Raw genomic sequence first — 14,591 nt, 5'->3', positions numbered from 1 at the left:
TAACCAATAGGATGTTACAGCTCTGTCGTTGGCTTCCCTGCTCTTCGTTGGCTTCCCTCTCCCTTAAATCTATTAGAAATCCCGATGAGATTACGAATAGGAACGAATAATTTAAAATGACCCCAACAAAAACAGATGCAAATGAACACCATTGCCAGTAAGAATAGTTTTTTCCCACCGCATCAAGAACTCTGTGGATCGCCACACTGATGCTAAAATTGAGCCAGACCTCCAATTTTTATTGGATGCTGGAGCTGCACATTTTCAGAAGGAGGGTGCGTTCAGCAAATGTCAAATCTCTGAAGCAAGTAGTTGTTTTTGTTGGATCTCTCTCTCCATCTCTCCCTCCCTCCATCGCTTCCTCTCGCAGTAACTCCCCTCCCTCCCTCTCCCTCATCACTAGGCAGAATTAAAGGTTGGGGGAGGGGCAGTTTATGCAGACTGTGCTGGGACTTGTGATCCACAGATTTGATATTCACATTAAGAGAGAAACTGGATGCTTTGATGTGAGGGGGAGCAGGTCCCAGGGGACTGCTGAAGTAGCACACTTTTTTTTTTACTGACACAGCACGGGGGAGTGTGGGGGGGGGGTCATGGGGACAGGGTTTACAGAGACAGTAGATGGGGAGCGTTGATTATATGTAGCCCCAACAAAATTCCCCCCTACTTCTCCACCCACCAACCACCTTCTTATGCCGGACCCCTGAGGATTATCCCTAAGCTTACACCTATCTTTAGCCCCTGCAACCCACCAATATTCAATTCACACCCCTACTTACAGTGTATCAATCTCCTCCCACTTCCTCACTCTGCCTGCTTTATGTTTCCACACATAGCTTCAATCTTTGAGCCCCCTTATCAAAAACACAACTTGTAACATTCTGTCCCCCCCAAAAAAACACCTTGAGGATGAGTGACGGAGAGATGGCAGGATAGGAAGTCTGGTTGGAAATGAAGGTGTTTCCAAAATAGCAACCAGTCAAGGAGAGAGGGGAGAGGCTCTTGACAGTTCACATGGCTGATGTGCATGTCTCATCTCTGTTAAGTTGAATCCTATTTTTGACCTTAACAATGGATGTTTCCTATCGCTAAATCCTATAAAGATGAAGAAGTGCTGTGAAAATGATTTTACCATAAGAAAGAAATGGAAAGACGTAGAAGAGAAGAGAAGGAGATGAGGAAGAACATGTGAAGGTATTATGCCTCCGGTTGGGCACAGGGAGCTCTGGGTGTGAGAATGTGTGTATGTGAAACATTGGGGGTTCTGGGGTTTGTTTACCTGCTCAGCACAATACAGTGTGTGTGTGTGTGTGTGTGTGTGTGTGTGTGTGTACGTGCGTGCGCATTTGCGCACTCACATCCTGGAGAGGCGTAGATCAGCTGCATTATGCATGATGAAACCTTGCATAGGTTATGACTTCTGCCTCTCTGACATACATATTCATGTGTGGCTCTCTGGCAGGATGTATAAAATAGTGGCTGCGACTCTGACAGCCTGTGCTTTAGCTTCAGCAGCACCGTCAATGCTGCAACACCTTCCAGTGAGGACTGGTTTTATCTCCGGTGCTGTGTCTGAACGAGGCTGATGAAGCCTCCTGGGTGCAGGTGAACTGCAGCAGCAACACAGGAATCCCACAGCTGTGGTCAATACTGCTATCAGGCTGTCCACATGCTGCTAGTTAGATCTTTGTGGATATGCATCACAAGGGAACGTGGTGTCCAGAAAATGAAGGAAGTTGTCTCAAATTGTTAAGGCCCATTTGCAGGTTTAATTCCTATTAGTTAAATCAGCATGGATTAATGTGGACAGAAAATTAACCATTAATCTCCAACAATTAACATTAATCTCCAACTATTTTGATTGATTTGGTAAAAAAAATCCAAACCTTCTATGCTTCCAGCTTCTCTGATGGGAGGATTTGCCACTTTTCTCTGTTTAATATCATTGGAAGCAGAATATCTTTGGGTTTTGGGCTGTTGGTTGGACAAAACAAGACACGTGAAGACATGTTTTACTATTTTCTGACATTTTAAACCAATTTAAAATCAGTAATGACAATAACTGAGTTGCAGCTGTTGATTAATGTGGGAAAGCGACCAGACGGGACTTTTCAGAAATGGAAAACAAATAAGAGATCAGCTTTAGTGTTTATTTTTTGTTAATTTCGAGTAACCAGTTAAAAAACACCCTTAGAACTGACACACAGTGTCTGTTATGTGGTAAATTCAGAGAGGCGTGTAAAAAAAACACAACAACCAACTATTACCTGCTGCTTGCTCACTCTAGTGGCTGGTTAAGTTAGCTGGGAGCATGCTGGTTAGGATGTTAACTAGGCTACATGCTTTTTGTGGCATTGCATTGTCAAGGCTGTAATCAAAACATATCTTCCCTGTTTCTCTTCCCTTATCAAGCAAAGGTTTTATAAAAAGTTGACAGTTCAAAAATGGTTAGATGGCATAATCACGAATTAAGACATAAGGTTAGGTAAATTTTTTCTGGCCCATTGCCTAACTTAAATTGTAACAACCTAACATTAAATTGATCCTTTCATTGGTTCAACATCACCTGAGCTGTTACACCTGAAGAATAGTTCCCTGTTCTGATGTACTTGTGTTCATAATGGCTCGATTTGATCATGGCAGTGTGTGTGTGAGGTGGCAGGTACAATATCAGATGGGTTCAACATGAATTCAGTCATGGCATGAAGATTTGTTTACCATGCAGTCTCTGTTGTTTACCTGTTGGGACATGTGGCATTTTGTTTTCTTGCTGCACAAGCCGTCTATACAGGTTGGCACGGGTGGTATGTAATGTTTCGACAGTTGGTTTTAAATGGAGTGGAAACTCCGCCAGTCCGGCACAAACCAGGACTGTGCCAAGTGAGTTTTGGAGTGCACCCAGTATGATGTGCTAATGTTGCTGTGCCTGACCACACCTAACCAAACAGCAGTTTTTCATGCTATCGCTGACTGTCAGGCACTTACACGCAACTTTTACCAAACTGTAGGGTATACACACTTAAATGAACACTGTTTGCATACACTTTCTGTAAGAAGCCTACTGTTCTCACCTCTGTGCCATTTAAACATATTTGATCACTTCAGCAGCTTTTTGCAAACTGCCAATGTGTGAGACATTGGGACAGAATTTAAGGTTTGGTTAGTTGATGTTTCTAAATATAATTTTTTCAGCGAGTCACTGTTTTTAGGTTAAATTTTTGCATTGTTTTTTATTCAGTCACAGCTTTCAAGTGCCAGCGCCACCATGGCAACTCTCTCTTTCTCCTCCCAGTGTGACTGAGCGCTGAGAGCTTCTTTTGGAGTGTGTATGTGTTTATTTGTATGCATGTGTGTGTGTGTGTGTTGAGTAAGTGCATGTGTGGTTTGCCTGGTTTTGACAGGCTCTGAGTGGTGGGAGTTTGCTCTGATCCCCTTTCTATTCCACTTCCCGCTCCATCAGTCCCAGTGCTCCCCAGCCCCCCAGTGCCCAGGCCCCCCAGGCGATATAATCGACTGTATGAGAGGTTCTCTTGCTGCCCAGCCCCCCCCCCCCGAGCTCTCAGGGTGACCCCCTCACTCTTCCACTTTAGTCATGTCCCCCCATTGGGAGATTATAGATATTGCAATCTTTAATATGGGCTTTATGCTCAGGGGCCATTATCAGTAATCTGCAGAGGGGAGGGAGTCTGACCTGGTTTTTGCAGCCCACCACTGGACTGCCAGACACATTTTCATATACCATCTGTAACATTCTGCCCAGCTTCATCAATCTCTTGTCTAGGGATAGTAGCACTTTTTAAAAAGGATGCTGGAAGCTGAATGGAAGCAATAGCTGCGTCTTTCTTCGATCTGATACATGGAGCTTAGTGCCAGCACAGTGACACTGTTGATGGTGATGATTGATTCTGCCTTATTTGTTAAGGTATTTCTGTCTGTATCACCACATAGCTCAAAAGCTGCGCTTCATTAAAGACAAGGCCTTGTTTGGATGGGCCGACAAAAGAAATCGGGCACAATTTTTGCTATCACTTCGTTTCTTGTGTTTGGTTTTAGCTCTTCACTAGGGTCAATATCATATCTAATGGGCAAACTTAATGCAGGCAAAGAGCTGCTGTGATTGGTGTACTGTATGTTACATTCAGTACTGCTGTTTAAGGTGAGCTTAACAATTAGCTGGTACCATAATAAAGTCAGACAACAGATGATCTGGACCACAGAGTCAAAACCTTAAAAAATAGTTTTTTTTAGTGGTGAAAACATTTGTCAATTAGTCAATTAGTCAACTATTTTTATATATATATTTTTTCAAGCAATATTTCAATAATTTGCTTCTATTCTTTGTCTTGAGTATAAATTGAATATATTTGAGTTTTGGTGTGTTAGTCAGGCAAAACAAGCAATCTGATGACATCTTGGGGTTCAGGAAAGTTAGAAGGTACTTTTCAGTACTTTCTGACCTTTTCTAGACCAAAAGAATTTATCCATTTATCAAAAAAGAAAACTGCAGATACATATTTTCAAATACATTTGAGTCCCAGACCTGTAACTGTTCTGTTCATATAGATTTTTAGAAAATGTTCCTGCGAAAGAAGAAATCATCAGATCTGTTTTGTAATCGCATCACAAACAGTTTATGAAATTTACCAATGAGTAAGGATTAAATATAAAATCAAAAGAACATTTCACAAAAAACCTGACCTAATCACAACACCTCAAGCTTTGTCCAAAGTAAGACACTATCAAATGTTTGTGATAACGATTAAAAAATTTAATATGAAATGATCAAATTAAATGCAATTTAAAAAAGCAATATCAATAGATTCAAACTTTCTACCACTCAAAGTTTGCTTTTAGAATTAAATTTAATTACTAAATATTGACAGTAGTTTAAAAATTCAGCAATTTCAACAAGCTGCATTTAATAGGCGAGACATACAGAGGAAAAATCAATTTGATCCATATTGTAAAAAAAGAAAAAAACACACACAGTAATGACAGAGCAACCACCGCAGAATGCTGAGTGCTAATTTGATCCAATTTGGATCAAAATCCTCTGTCTTTCAGTATCTGTTCTTCAGTATCAGTATCTTCCACGATGTTTTACTGACTTTCAGTGCTGCACTGAACATTAACAGGGTGAACATGTGGTGAGATGGTATGTATTAGATGATATCATTTAGAATCAGTGGTGGTTAACATCCACATCTGTCCATCAGCACTGCCACCCACCCCCCACAAACCCTCCTTTCTCTTCTAATCTTTCTTATAATGACCCCAAATTTAAGAGACCCCCACCCTCCTCAGACACTCTTATCACTCTACTTTCTCTGCTGGAGCTGTATGTGTTTAATCTGAGTGCCAATGAAGAAAATTCCTGTATGTGTGTGTTTGTGTATGAGTGTGTGTGTATGTGCGTGTGTATGTGTGTATTAAATATGTAAGGAGATTAAATAGACTTAAATCTCTGCGTCTGGCATAGAAATTCCAATCACATAACCTATCAGCGTGTTCCCTTTCTCTGTCTTTGCTTGTGTATGTGTGCACACACACTGTATGAAGGTAACAAGCTCCTCCCCCCTCCGATCCACCTAAACCATCGCAGGCTTTATCCCAAATCCCCAGCTTTCTGGATCACATGACTGATGTTTGCAGCTAGACATTTGACATACATTTGTTATGATTATTTTGCCACATATTTGAAGGACATTCCCACTCTGTCCACTTTTTTTCCATTAATGTCATGCTGATTGCTTTAAATCAATGGCAGTGGAGTCCTGTTAGCTTATACTCTCACTTTTGCGTGTTTGTGTACATGACACAACACGTGCTCATCGTTGGCCTCACACCTCCATCTTGACCTGTTAAGTGATGTTTGTGTTGTGTGTTTGCCTCTGCAGTACACAGTGAGGATGTGGGCTCCACCAGGCTGTACTTTGTGAATGCCTCCCTGCAGAGGGTAACCTACTCCAGCTCGGTGGGGGTCTCCCTGCCCTGTCCAGCAGGGGGCACCCCCAGTGCCATACTCCGCTGGTATCTTGCCACCGGCGACGACATCTACGACGTGCCCCACATCCGCCATGTGCACGCCAATGGCACCCTACAACTGTACCCCTTCTCACCCTCCGCCTACAACAGCTACATCCACGACAACGACTACTTCTGCACTGCCGAAAACCAAGCAGGCAAGATCCGCAGCCCCAACATCCGCATCAAAGCTGGTGAGTTGGGACCACAGCTGGGAAGGGAACGGGCCTAAGAGCAAAGAAAGGCTGAAGGATCTGAAAGATTGAGATGGAAAAGAGGTGTTATGGAACAAAAGGCCAAAGTTAGACACAACAAGATGGGACAGTTGTGAAAGCATAAAGTAGAGCAGATGTGATTGGCAGCTGCAAAAAGCCCAACCCACACACAGAATCACCTACCCTAAAATAGCCCGCCTCGACCTGAACACAGATTGACCTAGAACACAGTCCACAGAGAGAACATCTGCATCACATACAACACCAGGCCTCGGCCTGTGCTCACACCTATTTGACTGAGCTGGTGATGAACTACTGCACTTTATACCGACCTAACCCCTTCTACTCCATCTACAGCATGGCACCATCTGGTAGGATGAAATCCGAAACACAACCCATACAGTACTTAGAGTTAAGTAGCAGCTCCAATGTGATTTTTAGATGATATGACTAGTTTAAATGAGGGGGGCAAGTGTGACAATAGGTTATATCACATTACCGGCTCATGCTCATTGACAGTCCTTCAGTTTTTAAAAGGACAGTACAATAAAGGCCACCAAAAAATAATTCAACACCTGGTCATAAGGAGATACCATTGAAGTGTCAGTGACATTATCACCATTTCTTACAATGATGAATGCTGACCTAAAACATCGCATAACAATTTGCCCACTCTCGTGGGTTTTGAAAAGTGAAATAAAGATTTCTAAGAAAAATATTTCTTTTTTTAAAGAATTAATAAATAAACACCATTAGATATTGTAGGTTGTCTATTTTTGGAATTTTTGACCAAAAACTGCCTCTGTTGCCATCATATTCTCTTTTGTGTCCTCCCTCTCCTCCCTGCTCCCTCCTTCTTCAAACTGTCCTCCTGTGCCAGACTAAATATAGCCACAGCACATTTCTTTAATTATCTCTCATTAACAAACCTAATTGGTGCTTTCCATTGATTGGACCGCTGCTTTAATAAGCGAGACCTCATCTCAAGTAAAATAAGACATCTGGGGGTTTGGGTTCCTCCCGCCATAGAACCAGCAGAGATGCATGAAAAAGAAGCTGAATTTTGCCAAACAGACAGTTACATCAAACCTCAGCTGGAACAAAAAAAACTACAGCTGGATGATAGTTATACAGCATCCATTGTCCCCCCCTCCTTCCTGTCATTCATTCAGGCCAGTCGGTCCCTCCCCCTTCCCTCCTGCCATCAACATCTGTTTTCATATTCTGCCTCCCAACACCGACCTGAACTAATACTCATATTCATTCTAAAACTAATACAAGTGCCAAGTTGAGGATTTGAGCCAGGACCCTGAGCTGCATGCCAGCCGGTTGCTGCCTTCATTCCCACATGACCCTAAAGCCTGGCCTCGGGAGACGAGGGATTAGCATGAACCAAACATCCTGCAGCCAGCAGCCTCTGTCGGGCCTCAGCAGCTCTGGTGCACAGGTTACGGTCAGGCAGGATGTGAACGCTTTCTTTTGGGTTTCAGTCGTGCAGCCGCAGCGTAGTACTCGCTCCACCATTGAGCAATGATTGACAGGGAACTCATGTGAATCACCATTACTGCCTCATGGATAACAACAATTTCTAAGCAAATTCACAGCAGTGGTGCTGCGTTCCATATTATTTCAAAAGAACTTGACAGATCTGTGTTATCCAACTCGACTGTTCAAAGATTTAAATTTGCATGCACTTGCATGTGTTTCCCTCTTGCAGCAGGAATATGTGCATGCTGTCATCGTGTCTGTTACCAGGGAAGGGAATCCGAACCAGTTTCTTAGCAACCTTCGGCTTTCATGTGATTTTGCTAATGAGTCCCTGCTCATTCAACAGAGTGTAAAATATTGCATGAACCTGCATAAAATGAAGAACCAATAACCTTTCAGAATACTTAGAATGTGTAGCTCACAATGTCCCTTATGAAGTTCTGTACAAAAACAGTGGATCTGTGTTTCATGATGATATCATGCCAAAGCTAAATCATTTCCCGAATGATTTTCCCGCTGAACGGCGGCATTCACCATTTGTAGTGAAAGCAGAGGCAAAATTAGAAGAGTTCAAAAAATATACAAGAGTAGACCAGTAATTTCCAATGAATAAAGTGGAGTGCTGTGGTAATTAATGAAAGGGTGTTTTTATAGAGTGTTAATGTGTTGTTTTTTATGATTCAAGCACAAGTACGAGATTGTTTTTGTCTGAGAACAGGACCAACACTGAGCTACTGCGTGAGTAAAAGGAAATCGCCATAACGTTCATACATTTTCAACACATCTTCTAGGTAGATGAATGAATCAACATTAATACAAAAACAATCCTGAAGTGTATTTGTGTCTGGCTGGAAAAGCTTCTCCAACAACATTTAGACCATCATGGGTCACCACGCCTCAACTATTCAGTGGTAGGGAAATAATGTTGCCCTTTGAAGCTCGAGGTATCAGCTATCTCAACATCTTTTGTGTGTTTCTTTAGTTTTCAGGGAGCCCTACACCGTGCGGGTGGCGGACCAGCGCTCGATGCGGGGCAACGTAGCTGTGTTCAAGTGCCTCATCCCCGCTGCCGTGCAGGAGTACGTCAGTGTTGTGTCCTGGGAGAGAGACACTGTTTCCATCGTCCCAGGTAGGAGATCACGCGAATGATTTGTATCATCCAGGGGTGGGCAGATTGATTTATTTCAGAGGGTTTAGGTGTGTCTTCATCTTCTATGTGTGTGTGTCTGTCTGTGTGTGAGGACAGTTGATGCACCACTGGGCTCCATGTTTGACCAAACTCTTAACTCGTGTCTTCTGTCTGCTCACTGTTCTGGATCACTGATCTGGTCCTCCTCCTCCTTCCTCCCTACTTGTATCACCTCCCTCTCTCTCCTTCGTCTTCATCCTCTTTTCACAGACATTTCCCTCTCTGCTGTCACTGCTTTTACATCTCATCACATACAATGTTTTCCCCCTAATGACAATAATTGTGATTGACACTGCATTAGAAAGACTCTCTTCCAAGTCCCGCGACTATTCCACACTTCCTCCTCATCAGATCTATTTCTGTCCTCTCCCAGCTTGTCTTTACCACCATGTCCTTGAAGAACAGGGCCACAATTAGAAACACAGAATGTCAATAGGACTGTGCCCCCACATTCATCTTCATTAACCTCATTTGTGTGTGCACAAGAGAGAGAAAGAGAAATGTAGCGTTCAGTCTTCTTGTCTGCTGCAGATAGTTGTGAATACATTGCAAGTTATTATACTATGAGAGTTGTTTTACTATGTGATTATATATTAAGTGTAGTGCACTATATATTTGAGATCTCTGCATGCTTGTGTCCTTTAAAATGCTATGATAACAATGTAGGAGAGAGGGATGAGAGAAAGTGGAGAAAAATGAACCAAAGGAGGAGAAGCAAGGAGGGTAGTAGGGCAAGAACGGCCTCAGGTCCTGGCAGATGGCGTTTTATATTATATGTATGCAAAACACACAGACACTGTGTCACACATGCGCATGCACCAAGGTTGCAGTAGTTTGTTATTTTCAGACATGTTCAGTGTGTTTTGGATGTTCATTTTCAGTTTTCATGTACAGTATTAAGCGTTGTACTGTACTTTGTAGTACCTTTTTGTCTTCACGTACCATCCTGCCAGAAAACTGCTACATTAAGGAACTACATATTTTCGTTATGAACTATCACAAAAATCTTTTTTTTTTTAATTCAGAATAATTAAAAAGTATTCACTAATTTCCCCCACATGCTATTTCTAATTTTATTATAACTAAATACATGAAAAGTGCAATTGTTGTACACACACAAACAAGCCATTTTCCTTGTAAAAAAGTTTCCACTAACGAATTATGGAATGAGATTTTATATTTTTATATCTATGCAGATTAAGACTTCCCATCTACTTTGTTTCACAGCAACAACGTGACCTCCTATGATTCCTAAACACAGAAACAGTTGATCTGGTTTGGATGTCCCGGTCCTCTCTAATGTGTATTTTTTTATTTTTTTTTGTATGTATGGGGTGTTGCTGTGTATACTGTGTCATGAGGCTGCTGTGTGTAATTAAGGGTATATAGGTCAGTTGATGAGCAGTGAGTGTGAGGATCAGATGTTGAACATGATGAGCTGCTCAGTGAACTCAGCATTCGTTTTCCCCACGAAAGCAGCACACAAACACAACGCAGTGTGTTTTTGTTCAACCTTGACCTCGACCTAATCAACATAGTGGCCTGCATCATCCTTACAGCCAATCAGCGTACTCACTCATCATCACAATCACTTATCTGCAACATGACCACGTCTGCAGAACAGATAACATAATCTGAATATTGTAAGTGCACGCATAGTGTATGTCCATATACAGTAGATGCATGTGGTTATATGAACAGTCGGATGAGAAACATTATTGATGCTGATCTCAACTCCTTAGTTAACCTTCTTTTTTTAATTACTCTAACATCATAGGTCTAACTCTCTTTTACCTCTCTCTCCCCTTACTTGGCCAGCAAAGGACTGTCTGGATGGGTCTAATGAAGATGTGAAAATTAAAATTGATTTTGTGACTGAAAGCTCTCTGCGTGCGTGTGAGAAGGCAGATGCTGTCACTATTTCTTAGGTTCGGCTTAAGAAACACAGCAGGTGGAGTTGCTGTCGAGTACATCCATATATGTCTGTGTACACCTGTCTTTTTTAAAACAAAAACATTCATTGCATCATTTTCCTTACATGCTTGTTCCTGTTTAGGATCATGAGAGGCCAGAGCCTATCCCAGCATGCGGTCTGTCATGAAGCGAAGAGAGATAGACAAACAATCACATGCAACTGACTTGCATGCCTTTTATTTAGTTCAGATTAGCTATCTCTGTGGTAACAAATACTCCTAATGTTTGTATTGATAAAGCGGGACATTGTCTGCTGAAATCCACTGTAAACAGTAAATTGTTTCATCAGTTCTATTTTCCAGCAATGCATTTCAGCTGCAAATGTCTGCATGAAGGATAGGTGCTAGAGACACCAAAATCCTCACTCCTCACTCCTTTAGTTTCAATACATTTTCGTGTTTATGTATTGATTTTTTTAAATTTTTAATTAATTAAACTTTAATTCTATTAGAGTTATTGATACATTCAAGGCATCTACCGTCAAAGCAACATTTGTGCCACCACAGACCAGAAGCTGAATCCCACCACAGTTCCTTCCTGTGGCTCTTCTCTGTGTTTCCCCACCATCTTACATAATGCAGAGCAAATGTGACTAGATTGCCCACTTTCCTTAAAATAAAAAAAAGGAATCTGAATTGTCTACTTCATCTTCACGTCATACCTATGCCTTTGCACGGAGGAATCATTGTGTGCAGACCCTGATCAGTAGCACAATCACATACCGATCTCAAGGTTGAGTTGATGACATAACACACACGCAGCCATGCCCTCTGAACCCCAACAGGTTCCATTTAGTCAAACACACATGTTCCCCATCTGGAGCTGTGTGTGTGTGTGTGTGTGTGTGTGTGTGTGTGTGTGTCCCATTGCCTGCCCCACTTTCCTATCCAGCCTGGACAGTGACAGGGTCTAAGAGGGGAGGGGTGCAGGCAGTCTGACCTATTTCCCTCTTGCTTTCCTGTCCCGTAGCATCCCTGTAGTGAAGCATTGTGTGTTTGTGTGTGTGTGTGTGTGTGTGTGTGCGTGCGTGTGCGTGTGCGTGTGTGTGTGACCCTCATGAGACAATGGTAGTCTGAGCAGTGATCTGAAGGAGGAGAGCTGGAGCGGAGATAGAGAGATGGAGGGTTTGTTGACGGCAATAAAAACAACAGTGGAACACAGAGAGGGTTCAGCTTGCAGATCGAGGCCGTCAGTCTAACCAGCAGAAAGCTAATGAGTGGCTCCGATGAATAAAGACTGGACCAGCAGATGGCTGAGGCCACATGGTGGTCCACAGAAGATGCTCAACCATGCTCCATGTAATCCACCTGCCACACAGTTTGGTTTTGTTTATGTGTTTGCACAGTAATTTGACACACATGGCCGTAAAATCCGCTGCTGAGGAGAAATAAGAGAATGAAAAATTACAATAGATGAGATTAGAAAAAACACTGAAAGTAACACTTAACTCATTTTTGTATGCTTAGTACTGTTTTTCCACTCTCACCCTCTCATTTTCTTATTCAGTCACACTCTAAACGTCCACGCCATCTTGTTCTGCTAGGAGGTAGAACAAGATGATACAGATGTGTTTTGCATGCATAGATAATTGATTTAGTGAATCATTAAACAGGCACTGTTTGTACTGTACATTTCCAGAAAACTGTGAGAGGAAAGGTGTATTCGGTGTATTCAACCTGTTAAACCAGACTGTATCCACATGCTGACATACCAGGATCCTAATGGGTGTCAACGGGCGGCGAGGTCACTTACAGGCTACATTGCAGATCAATCCTCTGCCCCTGGGGTCCCTGCTGGAAGTCAAGCGGTTCAACAGAGACACAACAATACACAACCACAACCCGACACACACGTGCACATACATCAGTGTGGAACACCTGAAAAAATACTGTTGAGTTCATCAGTATGTGGAATAAGCAAGCTAAACTAACTAAGTCAAACTGATTAAGTTTGCTGATGGTGAATTTAGTGGCGCTCCATCTTAGTATATAACTACATCATAACTAGGGCTGCCACTAATGATAATTTAATTATCGATTTATCTGCTGATTATTTTTCTTAAATTGTTTTGTTTAGAAAATGCCCGTTATAATTCCCCACAGCCCAAAGGGGCATCGTCAACTGTCTTGTTTTATCCAAATGACAGTACAAAACCCAAACATTACAGTTTACAATTATATAAAACGGAGAAAAGTATCAAATGGAACCAACAATTTTCTTTATATTTTTGCTCAAAAAATGACAATAGTTATTAATAGATTATCAAACTGCTAATTAATTTTCTGTTGATCCATTATTTGATCAATCAACTAATTGTTGCAGATATATTTCTAAAAAAATAATTTGCCAAATTAACTGTGAAACTAGAATTTGCAAGCAAAGCTTTGGAGAAACAAATGCTGAAACGCTCAAAGCTAATGGGTATATTTTTTCTCAGTGATGTTTACAATAATATGCTCTCCATGTATGTATATGATTGTGGGTGTGGCTCCAATATGTATTTGACAGTTATCATAGAAGTGTACACATATTTTTTCATGCATACAGATACAGCATTTCCTCTAAGTAATTAAAAAGTTAGTGTCATAAGGCTCCACACAGGTGCAGGCAGGAGAGAGGTGACAAAGGCAGAGGGACCTCATGGAGAGCAGTGGTGTGTTAGGACACAAAGTGTGTTTGTAAATCTGTGCTTGTGCACTCAGAGCAGGAATACATTAATAGATACACTTGTCCTGGACACCGCAGACTCTTGTAAACACTGGTCTGACACACACACACACACTCATACTCGCTTCTACAAAGTACAAATGTACAAGCCAGCACACATACAAACGCACACATCCCCCTCAAAAGTAACACAATAAAGCCATTTTCAGATTTTACATGAACCTGCCTGAATACGGAGCACTCATTAAACATTAACTCGGGATACATTAAGGCTGCGCGCTGCTCTGCCCTGCTGTGTGATAGCTGTCCTGTTGTTGTGCTTGGGCTGCCTGGGTGCAGCAGGACATGGTGTGACAGAGGAGGACAGGGAGCACGTGGCGTCCCCAGGGCTCATTGAACACAACCCCATCGACTGTCGCCCTCTATCACCCCCAACCTCGAGTCTCACACCATGCCTCCCTCACCTCTCCCTCCTCTGCTCCTGCTTCCGTCCCACATGGCACATAGTAGGCCATAGGGGACACAAATGAGTAAATCATGCAGCTGAAGGTGCTGCGATTGTGTACATACACATGCAAACATATGGTAGTAGCACCAAAACCTAAAACTGAGCAGCTTCTTGTGAAATGATATACCTAAGAAATTACAAAACAACATGGAAATGTGGAAACATATACATTTTTAACATCTAAAACCCAGTTTTAGTTAATAACACTTGTTCTGCAGTTTGTTCACCTCTGTCTGTTTTTCTTTCACTTTCTCCGGATATTGTTGCCCCTTTCACATTTGCCCCAGTGTGCTGAGGACTACTGAGAGCTGGGCAGGAGCAGATGGGATGCTGGCAGTCATCTTTTACTCAGTTAGGTTGAGTAGGCACGTGGGTGGGTGTGTAAATTAGCACAAACAAGTGTGTGTGTGTGTGTGTGTGTGTGTGTGTGTGTGTGTGTGTGTGTGTGTGTGTGCGTGCGTTGTCCGTGTGTGCAAGGGGCACAATAGGCATAATTATCTTTGCTTGAGAGGCCCAGTTGGGGGGG

At 42.2% G+C, this 14,591-nt stretch overlaps 1 protein-coding gene across 3 annotated transcripts in view; it reads left to right on the top strand.

Annotated features, from left to right (window-relative positions):
• LOC123963212 (Down syndrome cell adhesion molecule-like protein 1 homolog) overlaps positions 1-14,591 on the top strand; it is a 52,415-nt gene that overhangs the window by 3,139 nt on the left and 34,685 nt on the right. For all 3 annotated transcript variants that reach the window (XM_046039878.1, XM_046039876.1, XM_046039877.1), the window contains exons 2-3: positions 5,898-6,218; positions 8,710-8,856. In XM_046039878.1, the coding sequence (XP_045895834.1) occupies positions 5,898-6,218; positions 8,710-8,856 (468 nt within the window). The remainder of the gene's footprint in view (positions 1-5,897; positions 6,219-8,709; positions 8,857-14,591) is intronic.

The sequence above is a fragment of the Micropterus dolomieu genome, linkage group LG23 (assembly GCF_021292245.1).
Source record: "Micropterus dolomieu isolate WLL.071019.BEF.003 ecotype Adirondacks linkage group LG23, ASM2129224v1, whole genome shotgun sequence".
Lineage (NCBI taxonomy): Eukaryota > Metazoa > Chordata > Actinopteri > Centrarchiformes > Centrarchidae > Micropterus > Micropterus dolomieu.
This window is presented reverse-complemented; position numbering and strand designations above follow the sequence as displayed.